Source organism: Syngnathus scovelli, chromosome 19 (assembly GCF_024217435.2).
Source record: "Syngnathus scovelli strain Florida chromosome 19, RoL_Ssco_1.2, whole genome shotgun sequence".
NCBI lineage: Eukaryota > Metazoa > Chordata > Actinopteri > Syngnathiformes > Syngnathidae > Syngnathus > Syngnathus scovelli.
This window is the reverse complement of record NC_090865.1, coordinates 2,001,789-2,021,947: the sequence shown is the minus strand read 5'-3', so window position 1 is coordinate 2,021,947 and position 20,159 is coordinate 2,001,789. Positions and strand designations below refer to the sequence as shown.

General features: G+C 43.1%; 3 protein-coding genes and 1 long non-coding RNA gene across 8 annotated transcripts in view; 2 read left to right on the top strand and 2 right to left on the bottom strand.

Annotated features, from left to right (window-relative positions):
* The window catches only part of LOC125986725 (oxysterol-binding protein-related protein 10), a 23,107-nt gene extending 8,568 nt beyond the window's left edge, over positions 1 to 14,539 (bottom strand). The window contains exons 1-6 of one of the 2 annotated variants that reach the window (XM_049750573.1): positions 14,393 to 14,539; positions 6,934 to 7,206; positions 4,774 to 4,949; positions 2,430 to 2,509; positions 1,964 to 2,032; positions 771 to 968 (exon numbers count right to left, since the gene is read on the bottom strand). In XM_049750573.1, coding sequence (XP_049606530.1) covers positions 771 to 968; positions 1,964 to 2,032; positions 2,430 to 2,509; positions 4,774 to 4,949; positions 6,934 to 7,205 — 795 coding nt within the window. In that variant the 5' untranslated portion in view covers position 7,206; positions 14,393 to 14,539. Of the gene's footprint in view, positions 1 to 770; positions 969 to 1,963; positions 2,033 to 2,429; positions 2,510 to 4,773; positions 4,950 to 6,933; positions 8,634 to 14,392 lie in introns of those variants that run through there. The other variant, XM_049750572.2, reaches the window with a different exon arrangement.
* Positions 4,641 to 5,007, top strand: LOC125986765 (uncharacterized). Its single transcript, XR_007487764.1, has 2 exons — positions 4,641 to 4,722; positions 4,804 to 5,007. It is a non-coding gene; the product is annotated as an uncharacterized lncRNA (long non-coding RNA).
* zdhhc3b (zinc finger DHHC-type palmitoyltransferase 3b) lies at positions 12,746 to 20,159 on the bottom strand. 4 transcript variants are annotated; one of them, XR_007487753.2, is made up of 8 exons: positions 19,799 to 20,159; positions 19,043 to 19,374; positions 18,773 to 18,897; positions 18,243 to 18,339; positions 17,810 to 18,118; positions 17,445 to 17,605; positions 15,172 to 15,222; positions 12,746 to 14,541 (listed from the first exon to the last, which is right to left on the bottom strand). XR_007487753.2 is itself a non-coding variant. In XM_049750605.2 (7 exons), exons 2-6 carry the CDS (start codon positions 19,343 to 19,345, stop codon positions 17,447 to 17,449), a joined length of 993 nt encoding a protein of 330 aa, XP_049606562.1. In that variant the 5' UTR covers positions 19,346 to 19,374; positions 19,799 to 20,159; the 3' UTR covers positions 12,746 to 14,541; positions 17,445 to 17,446. The 4 variants fall into 4 exon arrangements, 3 of the variants coding, with proteins under 3 accessions (XP_049606562.1, XP_049606561.1, XP_049606563.1); XM_049750605.2 differs by lacking the exon at positions 15,172 to 15,222; XM_049750604.2 differs by lacking the exon at positions 12,746 to 14,541 and having other exon boundaries at positions 14,949 to 15,222.
* On the top strand, positions 13,552 to 16,018 carry LOC125986757 (transmembrane protein 42). Its single transcript, XM_049750622.1, has 3 exons — positions 13,552 to 13,728; positions 14,349 to 14,495; positions 14,594 to 16,018. Exons 1-3 carry the CDS (start codon positions 13,552 to 13,554, stop codon positions 14,738 to 14,740), a joined length of 471 nt encoding a protein of 156 aa, XP_049606579.1. The 3' UTR covers positions 14,741 to 16,018.

The window sequence follows — 20,159 nt, the reverse complement described above, 5'->3', positions numbered from 1 at the left end:
ATTCGTTTGTCCATAAAATGTCGTTTATAGGAGACTGGGTGAGCATTTGAGATGAGAGAGCAAAAATGTTGTAATCACAGTCTGCCCAACTTGGCTTACTGCCTGGAAGGTTAAGCGATACTGGCTGAAGGTCAAGCTGACAAGACAAATCATGCGGGAATTCATGAAGAAGTCGAGAGTGAGCATTATGAATGAGCGACAAATACATTTCATTCATATGGGCTACTGTAGAAATTAGGTCAGAGGAATGTGAAGAGAATGAATCACAAATCGCAGAGGGCCATGTTTTTTTGTTTTTTTTCAGTCTGACATTGAATCAAGCACCAGAGGAGTGTTTGTTTTACTTAATAAACACGCCATCTGCTCATTCAGACTGCTCCTCAGAGGTGAGAAAGGATTCTCCGTTCACTGACAGCAAGATGCTCTCTTTCTGTCAACACAGTGAATCACTCGGATGAGATATTCTTAGCCGGAGCATGCCGACGCACAGCCCAATGGAGAACTGCACCAATTGAAAAGTGGCCAGCGGGGCTTGAAAAGAAGACTTGTGCACCAAAGTGGGAAAACTTTGTGATCTCGCAGTCCATTTGAGGGATTGTGTGTTGTTCTCCAATAAAGAATTCTTCGCTAACTTTTATGTGAGGCCTTTATCTTTACACCCATATTAGTTCAATTAAACCGACCTAGATTCAGCCAGCACGTTTAAGGATGAGGATTTTTTTTTTTTTAATTTCGAGTCCAGATATGACTTTTTTTTTTTGGGCACCCACCTCTTTGACCTCCTGCAGTCGTCCCGGGTACTGATTCTTGGCCCGCCGCGCCGCAGCCGGTGACTTGTGATGGGTTATGGTAACGATGTTGCCCGGCGAAGACGTGTGAGTCAGTTGCCTCTGAGAAGCCGGTGATGACGTTGGCGTAAGGTGTGGGAGGAGAGAGAAGCTACGGTTGCGCCCGGATGATGAGGAGCCCTAACGTAGACAAGACAAAAAATACATATGACATTCGCTGATGTGTTGATGACCTTCGTCCAAAAATCACACTAGTTATCCACACATCTGACTTTTTTTTTCCCATTAGTGAGAGTGCATCAGAAATGATCTGCCCCGAGGTAACCGAGGTCTGGTTACAGTGCCAGTGAAAGCAAAATAGATCAAGCTTGCACAAGAGCTCTGCTCAATGATAGGCAAACAAGAAGCTGAGGTCATTCTGCTTGCTTTGCAGTGACAACAAAACCAAACTGGTGATTACTTGAATTCCAATGATTGAGCTTATTTTGCACTATTTTGATAATTGAATCAATGAACACCATTGAAGGAATATATTAGCGTTATCAAGGTTCAAAAATACTACCAGTATGTTAAATAAAAATTGTCACGATAACTGAAAGTGAGATTTATATTACATAGGTACTTTGTGATCTTTTGAGGCGGGACTTAATCAGCTTACGGGACTGAACAGTGTTGCATTGTGCAAAGGCAAGCCACGAGCTCCTGAGCCAGCAGACAAGAAACGGACGGCATTAAGAATTGAGCTTTTGTCCTCTATAACTGGAACGGAGCCTCGAGCATTTCACTAAAGTGGAAATGGAAGAAACATATTGGACCCATGAACATGTCTGGACGACGACAACAAGAAAAAAATGCAACAATATGCAAGAAAAGAAAAAATCCAAATATCTTGTGTCATATTTGACTGTAAATATAAATGTATGTCATGTTTTACTGAAGAATGCCACTTTGTTTTCAAGAAAATAATTCCAGCAATGGTGTAACAAAGAATGCATGTGTTTGCTTAAGGCCACTAAGTCAACAGCACTAAGTCCACACTTTGACTCCTACACCTCCATTTCCTGTAAGGACGTCATCTTTTTTTTTTTTATGAGAACTCACACAACTTTTTTCTACCCCAGACATCTTTTTATATCCAAACAACATGCAAGACGGGTTTATAAGGAGTGACTCACCAACGCATCTTGTCCCCCCGCTGATTCTTCCGCACTCAGGTGTTCATCCGAGCCCTTCAGTTTCCTTACCTAACAGGGCGCAGAAATAAATTAACATCGGTTGAAGAAAGTAGAGGAACATGGATGAATCTATTAGCAGAACATAACACATCGAAATCATATTACATCCTATCACAATCGCTCTATTTCGATTCATTAATTTTAGATGTCACAATGACATTTAATGCAAAATCAAACCTAAAAAAGGTTGTGCCCTGTGATGGATGTTTGGGATTAAAAATGTAATCTCATCTTCATTTCATCCTATTGCACAATTCCGTTCTAGAAAATGTGATAAAAATAGTAAGGAATGCCGATCACATTTTTTTTTTTTTTTTACCTTAAGCCTCACCTAAGCTTTTTAAGTAAACACAGTAAATAAATAGATAAATAAATGTGTAGCTTTTTCTTTTTTTTTTTTTTTTACCTTGGCACTGCAGTCAGAATGTCTCCTGGCACACGCTTGGAGTTGGCTAACCCAATACTGCTGCTCTTTGGCATCAGAAGCTGGAAAGATACAGAAAAAAAAAACAGTTAATTGACGTGCCTCACATCCCATGCATGCAATAAATTCTTGGAAGTTCACAGCCGGGTCGATACTTAGTTAAAAGAGTCTTCATGTCCACTGAGGAATGCCATTTGTTTTCTTTTATATAGTCCAACAGATGAACCTCCATCCAAAGATAGCAAAGATTGTGCAAAATAATCACCCGGTATGTTTTTGCATAACTTTTTTTTATCTAACATCTTACAAGGCTCTTGAGGCTGCTTGAGTGCAACCTTGCAGAAAATAAACAATCGACTGTGCCGCAGAGGTGTCAATCAGATCCAAACTGCTGCACCGGACTCTCTTGATGTTTGCTCTTCTTCAATTTGGGGATTCAACCCGCAGCAAAGGTTCCCTACCTCTCTTATATTTTCACTTTGGCCCATTTTCTATGCGATGAAATCAAACAAACACAATAGAACAAAGTATTGTAAAATATATTCAAATATTTGGGGTTAAAGATCTAAAAAAAAAATTTTTCCGAATTAACCGATTATTAATTTTTCCGAATTTTATTCTGCTAAATATCAGAATCACCAAAAAAGACCTAAAAAAAAAAATCCACATGGGTCGGGGCCTTGAATTTATGCATTCAAACTGAGATTAATAAACATTCACGATGCTACCATGGAGATTCCCATTAGCCGCACTTTATAGGAACAAAATTATCAGATTTGTATATGCAAAACTTTTATTCATATGCTAATCACTAGCTTATTTACATGTGAAAGACACTGAGATTGATTCAAATGTGTCATGTTTATCTTCCACAGGTTTTTGGAAGGGTTAAATGAATTCAGCTTGGCACTTACAAGGCATCCTACAAAGCGACACTTTGGAGCACACTGCAAAAGTAACACACTCTTAAAAATCTCTTGAGAAATGCAAATAATATCTTTTTTCACTCGTCGGCTCAGGAACTCAAAAAGAGCCAATTTCAAGGTAGGAGTCGATATTGTCAGGTTGTTGGAGTGCACAAGCCTCGCTGCTGGGATTTATTTTTTATTTTTTAGATGATTTATGTTTCTATGCTGATGTGCACCTGTTCACAATTTGCTTGCTCGAGGCTAAGAGCACAATATAGCGGCTCATACGTACATCCGGATGGAAAAAACGATTACTGCGCCGCTCTTACATTAGAGTTACATTTTCAATTAGACGAGCGCAGAGCTTCTGGGAGAGTAGCAAGCACTCCCCGTTCCGTTAATCATTGTCTAATTACAGCCACTTTTATTACAGTGATGTGAATCAAACCCTCACCATCGTAAAAATCGTTATTAAATGTTAGGGATAGTTTGCGTAAGATTTCATCATTCTTTAACTGGTATAGTATTAGCTCTTTTATGTAGGAACATAAAATATTTCTAAACTGACGGGGCCACATCAAGGCATGACTGCAATTATGTATCGCCACTCCCTCAGTGGAGCAGCCCGCCCTCAGTCAGATCCTCCGGCTTTGGGTTTGATTCGGGCAACTAAAGTAATCATTTGAATCGTGTAACCACATGGTATGCTTTACTTTAAAAAAAGCGAATTATTTTGCATATTGAGGATTCCAAATGAGCTTTAAACATGTGTATCATTTCATTCATGACTAGCAGTGTGACCAATTGATTCATTCAGCACCTGAACATCCACACAGGATTAAATCAAAGCTGCTTGCTAAGATTGCCCAACGTCTGATAGTCTATTTTCAGCCTTCAAATTGTCACTAGTGCCTTTGTGGCGAAGCTGTTGGGAGGCCATTCATGAATACAATTGTAGGTTCTTACATTCCAAGTGAAATGGAGTACAATGGCGGTCAATTGTTGAACCCCTGAAGGGAGACCCTGCATTAGTGACACATTGTGTGTATCTTCTTACAATGATAAGAGAAGCATGATGAGGGAAAAAAACAAAGGAATTGAGCTTTCTAAAAGCTGAGGACAAAACAGTGCGATTAATACACACGGAGAACGATATGAAAAGCTATAAAAGCCGTGAAAAAATGCTAAATGACTCCTTGTTGGACTCTAAAGTTCCACTCTGCTCCTCCCTAGGTAGGATTTCAGGGGGTTCCCATGGTAACCAATACCAAATCTGAGCGCACTGGCTAATCTTCACTACTGATTGTTGAGACTGTACATGTGAGTTGCATACTTTCTACTTTTAGGACCCCCGTTGCTTCTCTTAGGTAAGATGGACTAAACGAAATACTTCAAAATGATCGTAATAAAATTCATACCTCTGAGTTTGTACATCTCTCCATTGACAGAATTGACGATGAACATGTGTGGAACCTCATCACTCTGAGTTATGGTGGCTCCGATTAAAGGAAGGGACCCTCGCGGCTTCTGGCTCCTTCCGTGTTCGTTGACATAATATAGCAGCAATCCTAAATCTGGATCCAACACAAAGTACCTGCAAAAATAAAAATGAATGAATTGCTGCTTAAATAGTTGCAAACATTCAAAGATGTGACCCGTGTTATTGTTTTTTTTTTTTTTCCTGCTGACTTTTGAATTTGACAAAACCGTGGTTGTCCTTGCCCTCTCCTTCTGCCCTTCTTTTGGCTTAAACTGATAATCAATGTTCCTCGCTTCACGTCCAATTACAGTATGGATTTGCGATCCAACCTACATCATGGTTGAATAGAATAAATGAAGACAAAAAAAAAAAAAATCCTTCACCAAAGTAATTTTTCGCTTCCCTTGAGAGAATGCGGGAAAACTACGATCTAAAAATTGATCCCTATTCACAGTCTTGTCGGTCCATGCAGAGTGTGAATAATGTCGACCTCAGCGAATCAGTGACCAATCTGCCTGAGTCAGATACTTTTTATCACACATGCATGCACGCACACACAAAAAGTTTAATCCCATGTTCAGTCAGCAGAGCGGGGTCGTTTACAGTTGACCCCTTCAGGCAGTCTTGCCATTGCAGCTAAACAAGAGTAAAGGCCTTTAACATGATGGATGGTGCCGGATAATAAGTACAGGGCCGTATGTCGGCGCTCACGTTTAAAATGCTGACCTAAGAGTGTTACCTGAGCTTTTGACCTTTACTACAGCAAAAAACAATTGATTATTTTGCCGATTAATCGGATAAAAAGAATCGATTCCACCTCTGTAATCATGAGAAAAATAGATGTTTGTTTTTTTTTTTTTTAGTACAATGGTGCCTCATGTGTAAAGTAATTAATTCAGTGCAAAATGTTGTTTCATATAAACCCGAAAAATGAGTATGTCACCTCAGCGAAGCTGGTCGAATTCAATTCACACCTTCGACCAAAGAGGCGAAGCAATGTCATGAATCATCCCTCAAAATGAACCCCAACCACCCACCTGCCACCTCGACATTATTCAAAATTCTAAATTTAGACTCAGCACAGAAAAAAATCTCGCTGGTTCTACCCTAGATGTATATTTCACCGAAAATATAGCAGACATGTGGATGTTGCTTTAATCAGTAATAAATAAACCCGAATAAACTTAAAGCTAACATCACTCTTCTATGTACTGTCATAAAATGATGCTATTATGTGCATCACTTACACAACATTATCAACACTTCACATTGGCAAAGGGCCACCTACTCAGCAGCATATTTAGCTCCGCTCGGGTCCGTTTCACACCACCACACAGCACTCACCATACACTGGTAATTTGAAAACTCACTCATGACTGTAATTACGCTGGCCACCTGCAAAGTGTTTCTATTTGAAATGTTGGGGACAATTAAATCAACATTGTGCAAATGCAACTTTGCAACTAGCGAGAAATCAAGTCAATAAGCATGACAAAAAATAAGTGGGCTTGATTTTAAGAAGTTTGTAGCAAGGAGAAAACTCACAATCCACAATAATTCACTCAAATTGACTTTGTATATCATTAAATCCTTGTTTATGAAAATATATTGGTGACATTGTGAGAAGAGAGAATGAGAACGAGGCAGGGGGGTGAAGTCATAAATTCTGCATGAATCACATAATAATGCACTGCGAGAATGTCGACAGTGGTGGAGCTACTTTCCCGGCTTGTTATGAGAGTGTCCACAAAAGAAGAAATATTATAAATAAATAAACACACGTGGGAAAAAATAGAAAAAGTGAGCTTGTTTGTGAAAAATGGACCATCTTGAAAAATAAGACCACAAAAAGAATTCAAACCCTGTCCTCAGATCTGTGAGGGGGATTTGCTAACCACTATAATAATGTTAAAAGAGTACAAAGTCCAGCTTTATCTGTGTTCAGATGTCGTGAGTAAAAGTAAACAGTCAAGAGAAATAAATATTGCTAAAGACAAATCTCAACCCCGCCCCCTCAAGTGCAACGTGGACAATGCAGTATCAACAACAAGACATTCACCAAAAAAAGTCAACCAAACTAAATCCCATTTTTATTTACCTGTTCTGCCAGCCTTGAAGGAGGTTGGTGTATTTGCTGAGAACTCCTTCCAGTTGTCGCTTGCGACCCTGCGGCTGCTGCGAACTGGTGCTGTTCCCCAAGAAAGCCCCCCGGCCACCCCCTGCACCCGCGGGGCCGCAGTGTGGCCCGGGACCGGGACTTGGCGAACCCGTCCACCCCGCGGGTTTTCGTGACGAGTTGCTTCGATCACCAGAAGAATTGGAGTTGCTTTTGTTGGTTCCGGGATGAAGACTGCTCGCCGTCCTGTCCATGCTGGTGACGGGACAGCAAAGAGGAGGAGGTGGAGGACGAAAAGAAGGAGGAGGAGGGGACAAGGATGGAGTCCAAGCAGCTGTAGGAAGAATTTCACTAGCAGCACATTGAAGTGGCGAATAAGACGAGCCGAACTAAAAGCGAAAGCTGTGGACGTGTCGTGACCGCGCCGTGACGTGGATGCGTGCGTCCCCCACCGTGCGTAAAAACTGACATCTTCATGAATCCCTGTCTCGTCTCTGAGCTTGTGTGACAACCGCTACACTGAGCCAGCGCTTTCTTGCACAAAGACACGCCCACTTGACTCCCCCCACCCATCCCCCGGAAATTACAATGGAGCCTTGTGGAGCCACATCATCGTGAAAATGGGTTTACAGCCACAGTTGCAAAACCTCTTAGAAAATTACCAATAATCTTGGTGTGAATGAACACAGTTTCACCTCTTTGGTTATTCATGAGCGTGATCATTTGATCCAACAGCTTTTCACATCTTCTTTATGATGTGGAGGATGCTTTATGAGCCGGAATAACTTCCAGTTCCCAAATGTGCATGATCTAAAGATGATCAGTTGAATTCCTTGACCTTTTAATGTGAGAATTTTAAAAGTTTGTAACACAGTTTTGGGTGTACCCACAGGTTCTTCTCCTCAATGCTAGTTAGAAGCACCTGAATGTGGCAGGGAACAACATCCAGCCAGGATTAAAGAAAAAAAAAAAAAAGAAGCACTGCAGGTTATCACAAGAGACAACAACTGCATTGAGCAATCGAAAGCTCGCCTTGATGAATCTCTGCAGGACACTTAACGGGGTTCTGATAGATTCCCACCGCTTGTCTGCTGAGGCAGCCTCAAAGCTGAGATCAATACAGAAGAGAAAAATAAATAAATAAATCCCTGTGCAACAGAAACAGAGAGAGACGTTGCTTAAAAGCTTGTGATGAGATTCAAGATGGGATCAGTTGCATTCCATTATAAGTCAAAGCAGCCTTTGCCATTACTTTTAATTCCGAATCTATTCATTTAATACGGAGCAATCAATCAGTTATAGCCCTACAAAGAGACCCAGTGGGAATAGTGTCTTGCGCAACTCTGCAACAATCCCTTTCCTCAATTCTAGCAATAATAATTGTCTTCTCCGCATCATCACCCTGCTCATATGTGCTGGATCCAAACGGCATGCGTCATCCTCCTCAGCGCTGTGAAATATCAAAGAGGCTTTGATTTAACGCACGTCCTCTTCGACACCAAACCGCAACACTGTTCTTCAAAAGGCAGTGGCGGAGCTAGAGGGGCATTGCCCCCTCCCCTTGCCACCCCTGAAAAATGCAGGTGCCTTTTGGATATTATATCCTGATTTATTTTTCACTTTTCTACCCGTGCCCCTGAAAGGAACATCTAACGAATCTCTATCAGTGTTTTCTGAAAAATAAATATTGCTTTGCTCACCCATTGATAAGTATAACAATATAGTCTAATTAGAGAACATACTGTATTATTTATTATTTATTTGAGTATTTTATTATTTATAGTGTTACTAAACTCACAGTTTTCTCCAAATACATTTGACATTTAGAATGCTGGCGACCTTTTCAGGAGGTAACTGATGTTAGAACCGTCATGGAAAAAAAAAAGAAGCTTTCGAATATTTTCCATTTTGCCTTGCATAATATTTCATAGCTTTTAATGAATCACACTCAAGGAGTTTTCATTTCCTGCCGTGATATGGCAAAGCAGACGTTCATTGCTTGGTCAGACTCGTTATTGGAAAAAGTGCTGCATGGCAGACTTTGTGTTACAGTGATGGCGGACTTTGAATACAGATGAAAGCATTTCATTGGCTGTCATATCAGTGCGCTGATGAAAATCAACACACAGCCTCCATTGTCGCACGTAATCAATCATTTTAGGCTTAATCATACATTGACGTATTTGCTTTTACCAAGATCTGAGCACGTATGCAGTCGACACTGCTATTTTTTTTTCTTCTAAACTATATACAAAGTCAGCTGAACGGTTTAAGTGGTATAGAAAATGAATGCGTAATATATATCTCTAAGGTTATCTTATTCAAATAGCAGCCCATTTATTCATTTTTATCTGTAATTGATGTCTGATAAGGTCATGCCTAAGGCTTCTGTCGAGTCAACTTTAATTTAAAGTCTGATTAGCACCGGCGGTGTGGAAAAAAGATTTGGGCGGGTGCTTGACAGTCCATATTGGCTCAATTATCGCTCGACTGGACAAGGACAGAAGAAGCCCAATTAGCTCTTTAACTTGACACTAAGAAAGAAAGAATGGCTGGATTGAATCTTATCTGCTGCCTGTCGTCGGACGGAAGAGAAACGGGCAAATTGGAATTTGTCGATTGGTTTGTTTTCAGAATCAGAAATCAGAATCAGAAAACCTTTATTGTCATTCTACATAGTACAATGAAATTGGAGACCTCCATCCAGTGCATGAGGTAGACACAAGTAACAGTCAAGTAATCGACTAGTAGAAAAGTAGATGAAATAATCAGAAACAGTAGTGCGGACAAAGTGCAGTAATAGTGCAGGAGGAAAGTGTCATCAGTGTCGGCTGGAGTTGAGGGCGGCTATGGCTTGGGGAAAGAAACTGTTTCTGAGTCTGTTTGTCCTGGTCTTCATTTGCCTGTAGCGTCTTCCAGAGGGCAACAGGTCAAACAGGGCGGAGCCAGGGTGGGAGCTGTCCGCTGAGATGGCCTTAGCCCTGCTGAGGCAGCGGGTAGTGTAGATGTCCGTAAGGGAGGGGAGAGGGCGGCCGATGATCCTCTGGGCTGCCTTCACCACTCTCTGCAGCTTCTTCCTGTCAGCGGCGGTGGAGCTGCCGAACCATACTACGATGCAGTAGGTCAGTAGACTCTCGATGGAAGATCGGTAGAAGGTCAGCAACAGGTCGGTGTTGAGGTTGTACCTCCTGAGGACTCTCAGGAAGTGTAACCGCTGCTGAGCCTTCTTGACGATGGTGGTGATGTTCTCTGACCAGGAGATCCGGTCAGAGATGTGGACGCCCAGGTACTTGGTGCTGTGGACCCTCTCCACCTGCTCGCCGTTGATGAAGAGGGGAGTTGGCTCAGGGCTGTGTCTTCTGAAGTCTATGATGAGCTCGTTGGTCTTCTTGGTGTTCAGAGCGAGATTGTTCTCAGAGCACCAGTCGACCAGCTCCAGGACCTCCTCTCTGTAGGCTACCTCATCGCCATTGGAGATGAGACCGACCACAGTGGTATCGTCGGCGAACTTGACAATCCGGTTGTGTTTGTGAGCCGGTCTGCAATCATGAGTGTAGAGGCAGAAGAGGAGGGGGCTCAACACACAGCCCTGTGGGGAGCCGATGCTCAGCGTACGGGTGGAGGAGAGGCGGGAGCCAACTCTCACAGCCTGGAGTCGGTTGGTCAGAAAGTCATTAATCCAGGCACATGTGAGAGAGGGGAGTCCGAGAGTGTCCAGCTTTGTGGTGAGTCTGTCCGGGAGGATGGTGTTGAATGCCGAACTGTAATCCACAAAGAGCATCCGGACATAGCTCTGCTGCTGCTCCAGGTGGTTCACCGCACAATGGAGGGCTACGGCGATGGCGTCTTCTGTGGATCTGTTGGTCCGGTATGCAAACTGGTGGGGGTCGAGGTGTGGGGGAAGATAATCCTTGATGTGCTGAAGAACCAGCCTCTCAAAGCACTTCATGATCACCGGAGTGAGGGCCACTGGCCGGTAATCATTCAGGCTAGAGATGGCCGACTTCTTCGGCACTGGGATGATGGTTGAGGTTTTCAGGCAGGGCGGGACGGTTGCTAGGGCCAGGGAGCGGTTGAAGATCGTGGTGAAGGTGGGGGCGAGCTCCTCAGCGCATGCCCTCAGCACCTTGCCGGGGACCCCATCCGGGCCTGTGGCCTTTCTGGGATTCACTGTAAGGAGCACCTTTCTGACCTTGTGCTCCTGAACAGTGAGTGGAGTGATGTCAGAGCTGGGTGGGGGAGGGGGCAGGGCAGGGACAGGGGAGTGCTGCTGGGATGTTCCAAACCGAGCAAAGAAGCTGTTTAGCTCCTCTGCCAGCTGTGCGCCTTGGTCTTCGACTTGAGCGGCACTGCCCCTGAAGTTGGTGATCTCCTGGATGCCCTGCCACACCTTGCGGCCATTGTTGCTGGACAGGTGGGACTCGATGCGTTTTCTGTGGTCCGCTTTCGCCCGTTTGACTCCTCTCCTCAGCTCAGCTCTGGCAGCGCTGTACAGAGCTCTGTCTCCTGACCTGAAGGCGGTGTCGCGGGCTCTGAGGAGAGAGCGGACCTGGCTGCACATCCAGGGTTTCTGGTTAGGGAAGACCCGGATGGTTTTGGTCACAGTCACATTGCTGGCGCAGAACTGGATGTAGCCCAGAACTGTGTCTGTGTGTGTCCCCAGCTCCTGGTGGTCGAACAGGTCCCAGTCTGTCCGTTGAAAACAGTCTTTGAGTTTGTGGAGTGCATCCTCAGGCCAGGAGGTGATGGTCCTTAAGGTGGGTCTGAGTTTGCGTCTGAGGGGGGTGTAGGCAGGGAAGAGCAGGAGGGACAGATGGTCTGATTGCCCGAGGTGGGGGAGGGGGATAGCTCTGTATGCATGTTTGATGTTGGTGTAGACATGGTCCAGGGTGTTCTCACCTCGTGAAGCACACTTTACGTGCTGGTGGAAATTCGGCAGAACAGTCTTTAAGTTGGCCTTGTTAAAATCCCCCGCTACAATGTGGAAGCCATCAGGGTGAGCCCGTTGTTGTTCACTCACAGCTCTCAGCAGGAGAGAGAGTGCCGTGCTTACGTCAGCGTCGGGTGGAATGTAAACAGCAATGACGATAACAACAGCTAGCTCCCTCGGGAGGAAAAAAGGCCGGCACCTGACTGCCATGTACTCGAGGTCCGGACAGCAGTGGCTGCCTACGATGGTCGCATTGTTGCACCAGTTTTCGTGCACATACATACAAAGCCCCCCACCTCTGCGTTTACCGGAGTCCAATGTTCTGTCCGCGCGTAGCAGGGAGCGGCTTGCTAGCTGCATGCTAGCATCGGGGATATCCGGGCGCAGCCAGGTTTCGGTTATAATAATCACACAACAGTCCCGGACGTAGTGGTTTCCCGTGAGCTGTAGATCCAGGTCGTCCATTTTATGCAGCAGGGATCTGGCGTTGGAGAGAAACAGGCTCGGGAGAGGCGGCTTGTGCGGTTGTTTACGTAGCCTTAGCATTAGGCCAGACCGACGGCCTCGCTTTTGCTTCCTCTCTCTTCTCCGCCTGCGTCGCCTCCCAGACCCGACAACAATCCACGGAGACCCCGGCGGTCTCGCAATCTCGTCTGGGATGTTGTGCTTGCGGTGAAAGTCACTTGAAATAGGTATCCGTGCTTGGTGACCAATGTCCGTGAGCGAGTGGAAAGTGTACTTGGGATTCCCAGTACAGAGTGTGCCAAAGAGTGAAAATAAAAAAATATAGGCAAGGAAAAAAGAGCACTGGCGTGGAGAGCCGTAAGCCGCTGCGTCCGTGCGCGCCGCCATCTTGGAAATCAATTGCTTTGTTATTTGTCATGTAATTTAAAAGACGCTACTCTTTTACAAATTGGAAATTGCGTCCAGGTCTTAATGCCGTGTTGTGCAGAAAAACAGCAGGCCCCAAAAGCGTTATCACATATTTTAAAGCACATTAAAGACATCTACTGGTAAAAAAAAACACCTTAGATGCAGACGTCAGACTCTCTAAAGGTCATCCAGGAAAGCGAATAGGAATTGCTTCAACCTTCTCCTGTCTATTCCACTTCAACTTTGTTTGAATGGAAATGGTCTTTGAGTAGAGCCAATTAGTATGCTGATGGGAATGAGCGTCCATCTCGGCACTTTAAGCAGCCTGAAATAAATGAAGTCAAGCTTTTTGTAAGCTCACTTTTACACTCACTCGCCATGACATTAGCATTGATTGTCTTCTCCTTCAAACTGCATTAATTACACAGTGGAGGAGGATGGACCACAATGTGATGAAGCTCCCTGGACATCCTTGACTTTATAAAGGACAACAATATTGAGAAAAATTGAAAAGCTAAAATTATAGTAAAAAGGAATCTTAGAGAGACTTTGTCACGTAGAATAATTTCATTGGCCACTGAATTATTCAAAACGACGTCTACGCTTAAAAAACTACAATTCCCACAGTGCAACGCGAAAGTGCGCGCCCACGTCGCTTCTCGGTATGCGCTGTGACTGCCACCGGACGGCTGAGTCGCGAAAGTGCATCGCAGAGCGGCTCTTGAGCGGAGCTGCAGCCCCAGCAGAGGTGGAAAGATGGAGTAGCCCATGATGTATCTAAGCTGTCCTCCATCAAGATGTTCCCCGGAGTTTTCTATGCACTACTGGCGGGTTTCCTCGCGGCCGTGGCATCGTCGTCGGCCAAGCTGTCCCTGGGAGCGGACTACCTGAAGGGAGTGTGCGAGACGGGGCTGCGGACGTGGGGCGAGCAGCGGAGATTTCGGCAAGTGGATGAAACTACCGCCTGTGACCGGGTGAGTCCGGGGATGCGGGCGGGCGCATCTCATCCGGCCAACTCCCTCAGCTTCAGCACCAGTCACGACGAGGCAGCGCTCGCGTGATGGGGTGACATTGCAGCCGTGTGCTATCGCGTTGTTTGCCGTCACAACGCAGTTTCCTCTCGCCCCCCTCCCCAGGGTCGCGCTTCCTCCTTGACCTTCACGGGTCTATAAATATACATCTTCATTTTCTCAATGAAAGCCTGCGATGTGGAAAGCTAATCTCATATCGCCTCATCTTATATTGCTTAATTAATATGCTAAAATTACTCCTTTGAAATAAAATAAATTCATGCGCTAAGTCCAATAAAAATCACTTCTTGTTTAAGAAAAATAGCACTGTATTCCAAAATTATCTAGGATGTACACCTGACCTCGTTTTAGCCAATAAGAGTCTATTTAGGGAAAACAATCATTCATATTCACACAAGGACATTTTTTAAAGTCTGATATGAACTGATATGCATGTTTTTGAAAACCCGCTTGCAAAGTTTAATGCTAACTGAGAGGGATTTTTTTTTATAATAAATGTGGTGCAGGTACTTGAAAGTATGCATCTGAAGTTAAAAAAGAATTGTGATGATGTCATGTGTCAGCTTCACATCCCTCTGAGGCTGCTGTGCGGCGGATTGCTTTTCACCTGCAATGCTGTGATGTGGACCTTCCTTGCCAAAGCACTCAGGTACTCGTCCTCCTCCACCCGAACCACTGTGACCACCACTGCCTCCAACTTCGTATCTTCCGTGAGTTGCAGCTCGTCTCTCATTCTCACACGTGCATGCAAATACCCTGTTTTTTTAAACAAAAAGTATTCAAAGAAAATTACAACTCTTATTTTGAGGCGTTCCTGGGTCAGCTGATTTTTGGCGAGGCTCAAATAACACTGTGGTGGGTCGGGATCTCTTTGACGTTCTCCGGCCTGCTCGTACTGCAGAGGGTTTCGCCGCAGGATCGACAACCCAGCGCAGTCGCCAAGAGAGACGAATGATTGGCCTGATTACACTGAAAAAGTTTTTTTTTTGTTGAATTTACTTAATTTTATTTCATGCAACCATCTGATGAAATTAAATTGAGTCAATTTAACAAAGATTTTCAATTTAGGTACTTCACATCCTGGTGCAAAATACACTTTGAATAGCTTCTAAGTCTGATTTTTCCATCACACCAAAGATCACACATCACAAATTGGCACAATATCACCATGAATTAAAGTTGATTTCATATTTCATCCGGTTACCAAAGTATTTCTTTCCAACTCACTATGACACTCACTGTAAACATACTTTATAGTCATAGCTGAAGAACTGAGCTCTTCTTTTCACAATAACATTAATGTAGCTGTGGTGAGAAAAGCCTTTCACTTTTTCCGCATTACGATTAAAAAGCTGCAGTAGATTTTGAGATGTTCCTGCAACTCACCCCCGAGAACTTGACATCATGCTGTGAGATGATTTTTGAGTGAATAACCATCTGTGCACATTAAAAAAAAAAAAGCATTTCAGTCACGATTGACAACTGTGAAACTTTAACATAATTTAAATGCTTTAAATTCAATTTGCTAGATGATGTAAAGGGCATATACTATTTTAGCACTGCTCTCTTTTGGCATTAAATCACACTTTGCTGTTGATTCAACATAATATGAATGCAAACTATCATTTTATGTTCATATGCATCCCTAAATGTGACCACAATGTGATAATAAAAGGAGATGATTTATATTTCACAACAGGTACATAGAAACAAATATTTTGTGTGTTGCAATATTTGCATTGCCTAAATGAATTTTGCATTTCGGGAACACTTATTACTTATTTTATAGTTGACGATGATCTGCTGCATGAGACTCAAGCAATCACATCGATAACCATTTATTATTCTTTATTTGAGAGTCGAGCTTGTCCTGGAAAAGGAAGCGGTTCTCATTAGACTGTGCAATTGTACCTAATGAAGTCTCTTTATGAAGACCCAGGGCGAATTGCAACAGTAAGTATCTCCAGTATCTAATGAGTGTTTCCTTTCCCTCATTCGATTTAATAGGGCAATCTTGAAGTGAGAAACGCCTGCAAGCCTCTTAGTAGTTGCGCTTCTAGAAAGTGCTCTTTTGGCGCTGTCACTCTGATGCCATTCAGTCATGATATGTCAAATATAATGTGAAGTATTTGTAAAAAGTGTTGATAGATTATTTTATGGAAGAAATTGTCACCTCCACTGGAGGGGTAAAATACGAAAATTCTGAAATAAACATCTGACACAGTGTTCTCAACTTTTGTCAATTTTTTTGGGTGAGTGAACTTTTGGGCAAAATTTATATGCTTATTTTTATTATGATTGGTTGATGTAATTTTAATGTGTGTTGTTTTATCTGGAAACAAATGTAATACAATATTGTAATTTAAAAACAATCATATTTTAATTCGTTCTAGTTCTGAACGTACATTTACCGATTATTTTAAGCTCAATGTGACAGAATAAGGAATAAAAACGATTCTCAAGCAAATATATTGTAAAAATTAGACATGATATATTGTCTCAACATGACTTTATTTCTCTCTCTTCCTCTCTTCTTTACTCAAATATGTTATAAAAGAAATTCCTACAAAGTACTAAAATAGTATTCATGACGGACCGTACAATTATAAACGGACAGCTGGTGTTATTCTTGTACAGTAAGATGGATAGCAGGCTGCATATCCACAAGATGTAAAGAATAAAAAAAAGAGATAGATATTGCAAAGATACTGTATTGCATTTAAAAACACGTTTGTACGTTAAAATCAAAACCATCATGCAATTTCAAAACAAATGTTCCCCCTTTTACGATTAGATGATTCTAATTTTCAGTCGCTCATTTTACTTTGACAAACATCATTTCAGTCTGACCTCAAAACATTTGTTATACTTTAAGGCTTGTGAATTTATATATAGGAGCACCTGATTGGTCACAAACTGAGTTACATTTTGGTGACCCTTGACCCCTGATTGCTTTAGCTTAATATGATCAATAGTATGTTCCCCCAGTGCTATTTCCATAACAATTTTCCCCAGAAACAATAAGGTTGTGATTTTATCCAGCCCAATGGCACAAAACCAATGGCACAAAAATAATTTTCAACATAAAAAAATACTTTTTAGTACACGCTCGACCACCATGTGAGGAAATACACTTTACATTTACTCTTCCGAGAAACTGCGTAAAAACCACAGGAAAAATTCACTCCTAAAATACATTCCTTTGAAAGAATGATGTCCTTAATCTCTGGTCCATGGTTCCACATATGAAGACAATACAAAATGACATCCATGTGTACTTGATGCCTATGACCGTGTAATCTAAGGCAATTCACTTCAAATGACTGCAGCAAATGAAGTTTTGTGGGAAGACAAAATGTCCTCGACTTGTAGTGCACATTTGAACAAAGATAGAGATTACACACAGCACGCAATAAATCCTATTTTCTTATGTTTATCGAGCTGTTTGTGATTTTTTTTCCGTCCACATATGTGGAAATCCTCAACAAGAGAGATGCAAAGTTAAAAAAATGTGTGTTTTATTTTAAATATTCATTAATAAGTATATGAGCTCTTGCTGGTGCGCTGCCGGGGAAATGTCTCCCTCTGGCGGACACGCTATTGTAAATGAATGGGCTTTCGCACTTAGTGCATTTTCAATGAGGAGAAAGTGTGTCTACCTTCACACTATGTACTGGTATACGTCTGCCTTGCCGTGATCGGGCGTCGCAAAGGGGTTGAGCCACGCCACTGAAAATGGATGACCGAAGACCACCTTCATGTTCATCCATTTGGACTTCTTGAGCCATTTCCTCTCTTCCTTTTTCAGCTGCTCGATACCCTGTGAATTAAAAAGATGACATTTTTCTCCCAGTGGAAATGATGGACAGAAACCCACCTGGAACATTCTAAACACATTCTAAAATGATTTTGAATCACCTTAATCAGATTAAGCATATTTCAGAAGAGACAAATCTGATTCTCCTTCGCTTGCCCGAGCGACGGCGACACAAACGGGCGAAACGTGGATGACTCGTCTGCTTACCGTTTCATCACTACAGATGGAGTGCACCTGTGTCCCGAACATGACCGCCGTGAAGATTAAAAACAGAAGCCCCTCGAAGCAAAGGAGAATGAGGAGGATGACAGTGGCGGGTGCAGAGAAGGCGCTGCACTCTGATGGAAGGAAATCGGTATCGCCGTAGGTGAGAAACAATGTCAACTTGAGCGAATGGCGGTATACAATATTAGGAGTTGAATCAAAAAACTTACTTGACCAGTCTTCTTCAAAGCAGAGTACAAAATGGAAGCCCACCAAGGCAAGTGCGTGGAACGATATTAACGCAATGTACATCTACATATAAAAACACACACATATGCATATTGTAATAATAACCCGACACCTTATAAAATGAATTGAATTTTCACGCATGGCTAATTGTCTAAATGCAATCACGATGATATTACGAGAGACTCACCGTGAAAAGCACAAAGTACTTCTGATTGTTCTCCCCAACACAATTGTTGACCCAAGGACAGTGGTGATCCATTTTTTTGATGCAGCGCTTGCACACACTGTAAACACACAGGCAGGAATAATAAATGTGACCTCAAAAAGGATGTCTTACTTCCACATATATTTGTTCCACCTTGTAAAACCAGTTTATATCGTTACATTCTCTTCTATCCTTTCTCACAGACTGACACGAAGGTTTGCCGTGACTCGCTGGCTCAAAATTGAATTATTCCGCAGTGACTTTTCATGCCGGTGCTGCCCCAGAGGTGAGTCATTATCAAGCTGGGAAAATCTACAGGGATATTTGACGCAGCGTCCGTGAAAACAAACAAAAAAAATTGAAACGGTACATCAGGCAGGAAGCAGAGCTGGAATGACTACTAATGAGGGCAGTGGTCCCCTGAGCAGAAGCCACAGCAGACCTTTTTTTCTATCAGGTTGACACATAATTTATCATGCATTGTCCCCATGCAGGCTGGTCGGTCGATGTACCTGCAGTGATGAGCTCTGTCGGGTTTGATGCTGCAGCATTTAGGACACTTGTAGACCACCTGTCCAGGTTTCAGCTGTAGGCTTTCAATAAATTCTTTGGTTGCGTTGCCTTTTGGCACAGCTCCCTGGTGACGGAAATAAATGAATTACATTTTTTAAATTGGACTTTAATTGGGCAAAGCAAGATTGAGAAATAATCAAATTCTAGTTTTTTTTTCTCCCCCTCAATATTGCAAGCGCTAACACGAATTGTGATCATCGACTACTAACCGGGTCAGTGCACATGGCCCTGGCGTGCGAAGCGAGGGCAAGGAAGGCCAAGCTGTTGAAGAGCACCCCATTGAAGAGGCTGTAAGCCACATTCTTGGCAGGCCACAGCATCACGAATACCACCACAAACTCCGCGTAGAAGACCAGCAACCAGGTGATGACGGCGCACACAATCCCACATCCGTCGCGGATAAACCACATGGTGCCGGAGGTGCCACGGGGCGGTGGAGGGGCGCAATGTTCAGGCCTCAGGTAGCCAGCCTGACGCTCGATGTCCCTGGTGCGGCGAGCCGAGCTCTTCATTCTACAGCAGCCGTGGCTTCAACCGCATGCTGAAAGGCAACATTTGGAGACAACTTATCATTACTGACTCCTTCAGTTAGTTCATCTGCAATTTATCAGATACAGGCATCACATATGAAATAGGCACTTGAACCCGCCGAGGAGGTCCAGCCTGTAAGACAATGGAAGTTGCAGGAAAAGAAACTAGTCTAGTAAAAGTTAAAACTTGTGCTGCTTGGCCTTAATTCTTAAGTTTTGTTCTATTGTACATAAAACACTGACAGTAATAATAAATAAGTGTCTATTTCTTATTGGGTGAGGTAAAATACAATCACAAAGTGAAATAAAAACACTGTTAAAGCGTCATTATTAAGCGAAAATTGAGTATCCGGGAGCAGAAGGTACATAAATGCAACACACTAGTTTACATTTCTTATAACATTTCATACATTTAATCTCTATTTATCGTCTTACCTCACTCTCTCTTGGTGCTATTGCCAAATTAGCACTAAGTGGTTCTCTTGTTTCGAAGTTAAATGGCAAAAGTAAGGTGAAAAGGGTCTCCTTCCCAGTTGCCTCCTGTTAGCGCACACCCAGCTAACGTCACTGGTCTGCGGACAGTGGCTGTCCACACACTTTCGCTTACACTTTCGTCGCGGCCGCAGTTTCTGTGGGATGTTAATGAACTTGTTCATCAAGTAATGGCCCAAAACCGTGCATTTCGGGAGTCGGTTGCTAAGCTACTCCGATACTTCGGTTCCTTTCGAGTCCAGTATCCTCCCCGGTTCTTGGGACAATACGATAGGGCCAACCAGGAAGTGAAACTGATGGAAGT

Coding starts and splice junctions, on each gene's coding strand:
- zdhhc3b (XM_049750605.2), bottom strand. CDS start 19,345: ATGAAGAGCTCGGCTCGCCGCACCAGGGACATCGAGCGTCAGGCTGGC. Junction 18,119..18,242: donor AGTACTTTGTGCTTTTCACG/GTGAGTCTCTCG, acceptor TTTTATATGTAG/ATGTACATTGCGTTAATATC. Junction 17,606..17,809: donor CCATCTGTAGTGATGAAACG/GTAAGCAGACGA, acceptor TTTAATTCACAG/GGTATCGAGCAGCTGAAAAA.
- LOC125986757 (XM_049750622.1), top strand. CDS start 13,552: ATGTTCCCCGGAGTTTTCTATGCACTACTGGCGGGTTTCCTCGCGGCC. Junction 13,729..14,348: donor AAACTACCGCCTGTGACCGG/GTGAGTCCGGGG, acceptor GTCATGTGTCAG/CTTCACATCCCTCTGAGGCT. Junction 14,496..14,593: donor CCTCCAACTTCGTATCTTCC/GTGAGTTGCAGC, acceptor TCTTATTTTGAG/GCGTTCCTGGGTCAGCTGAT.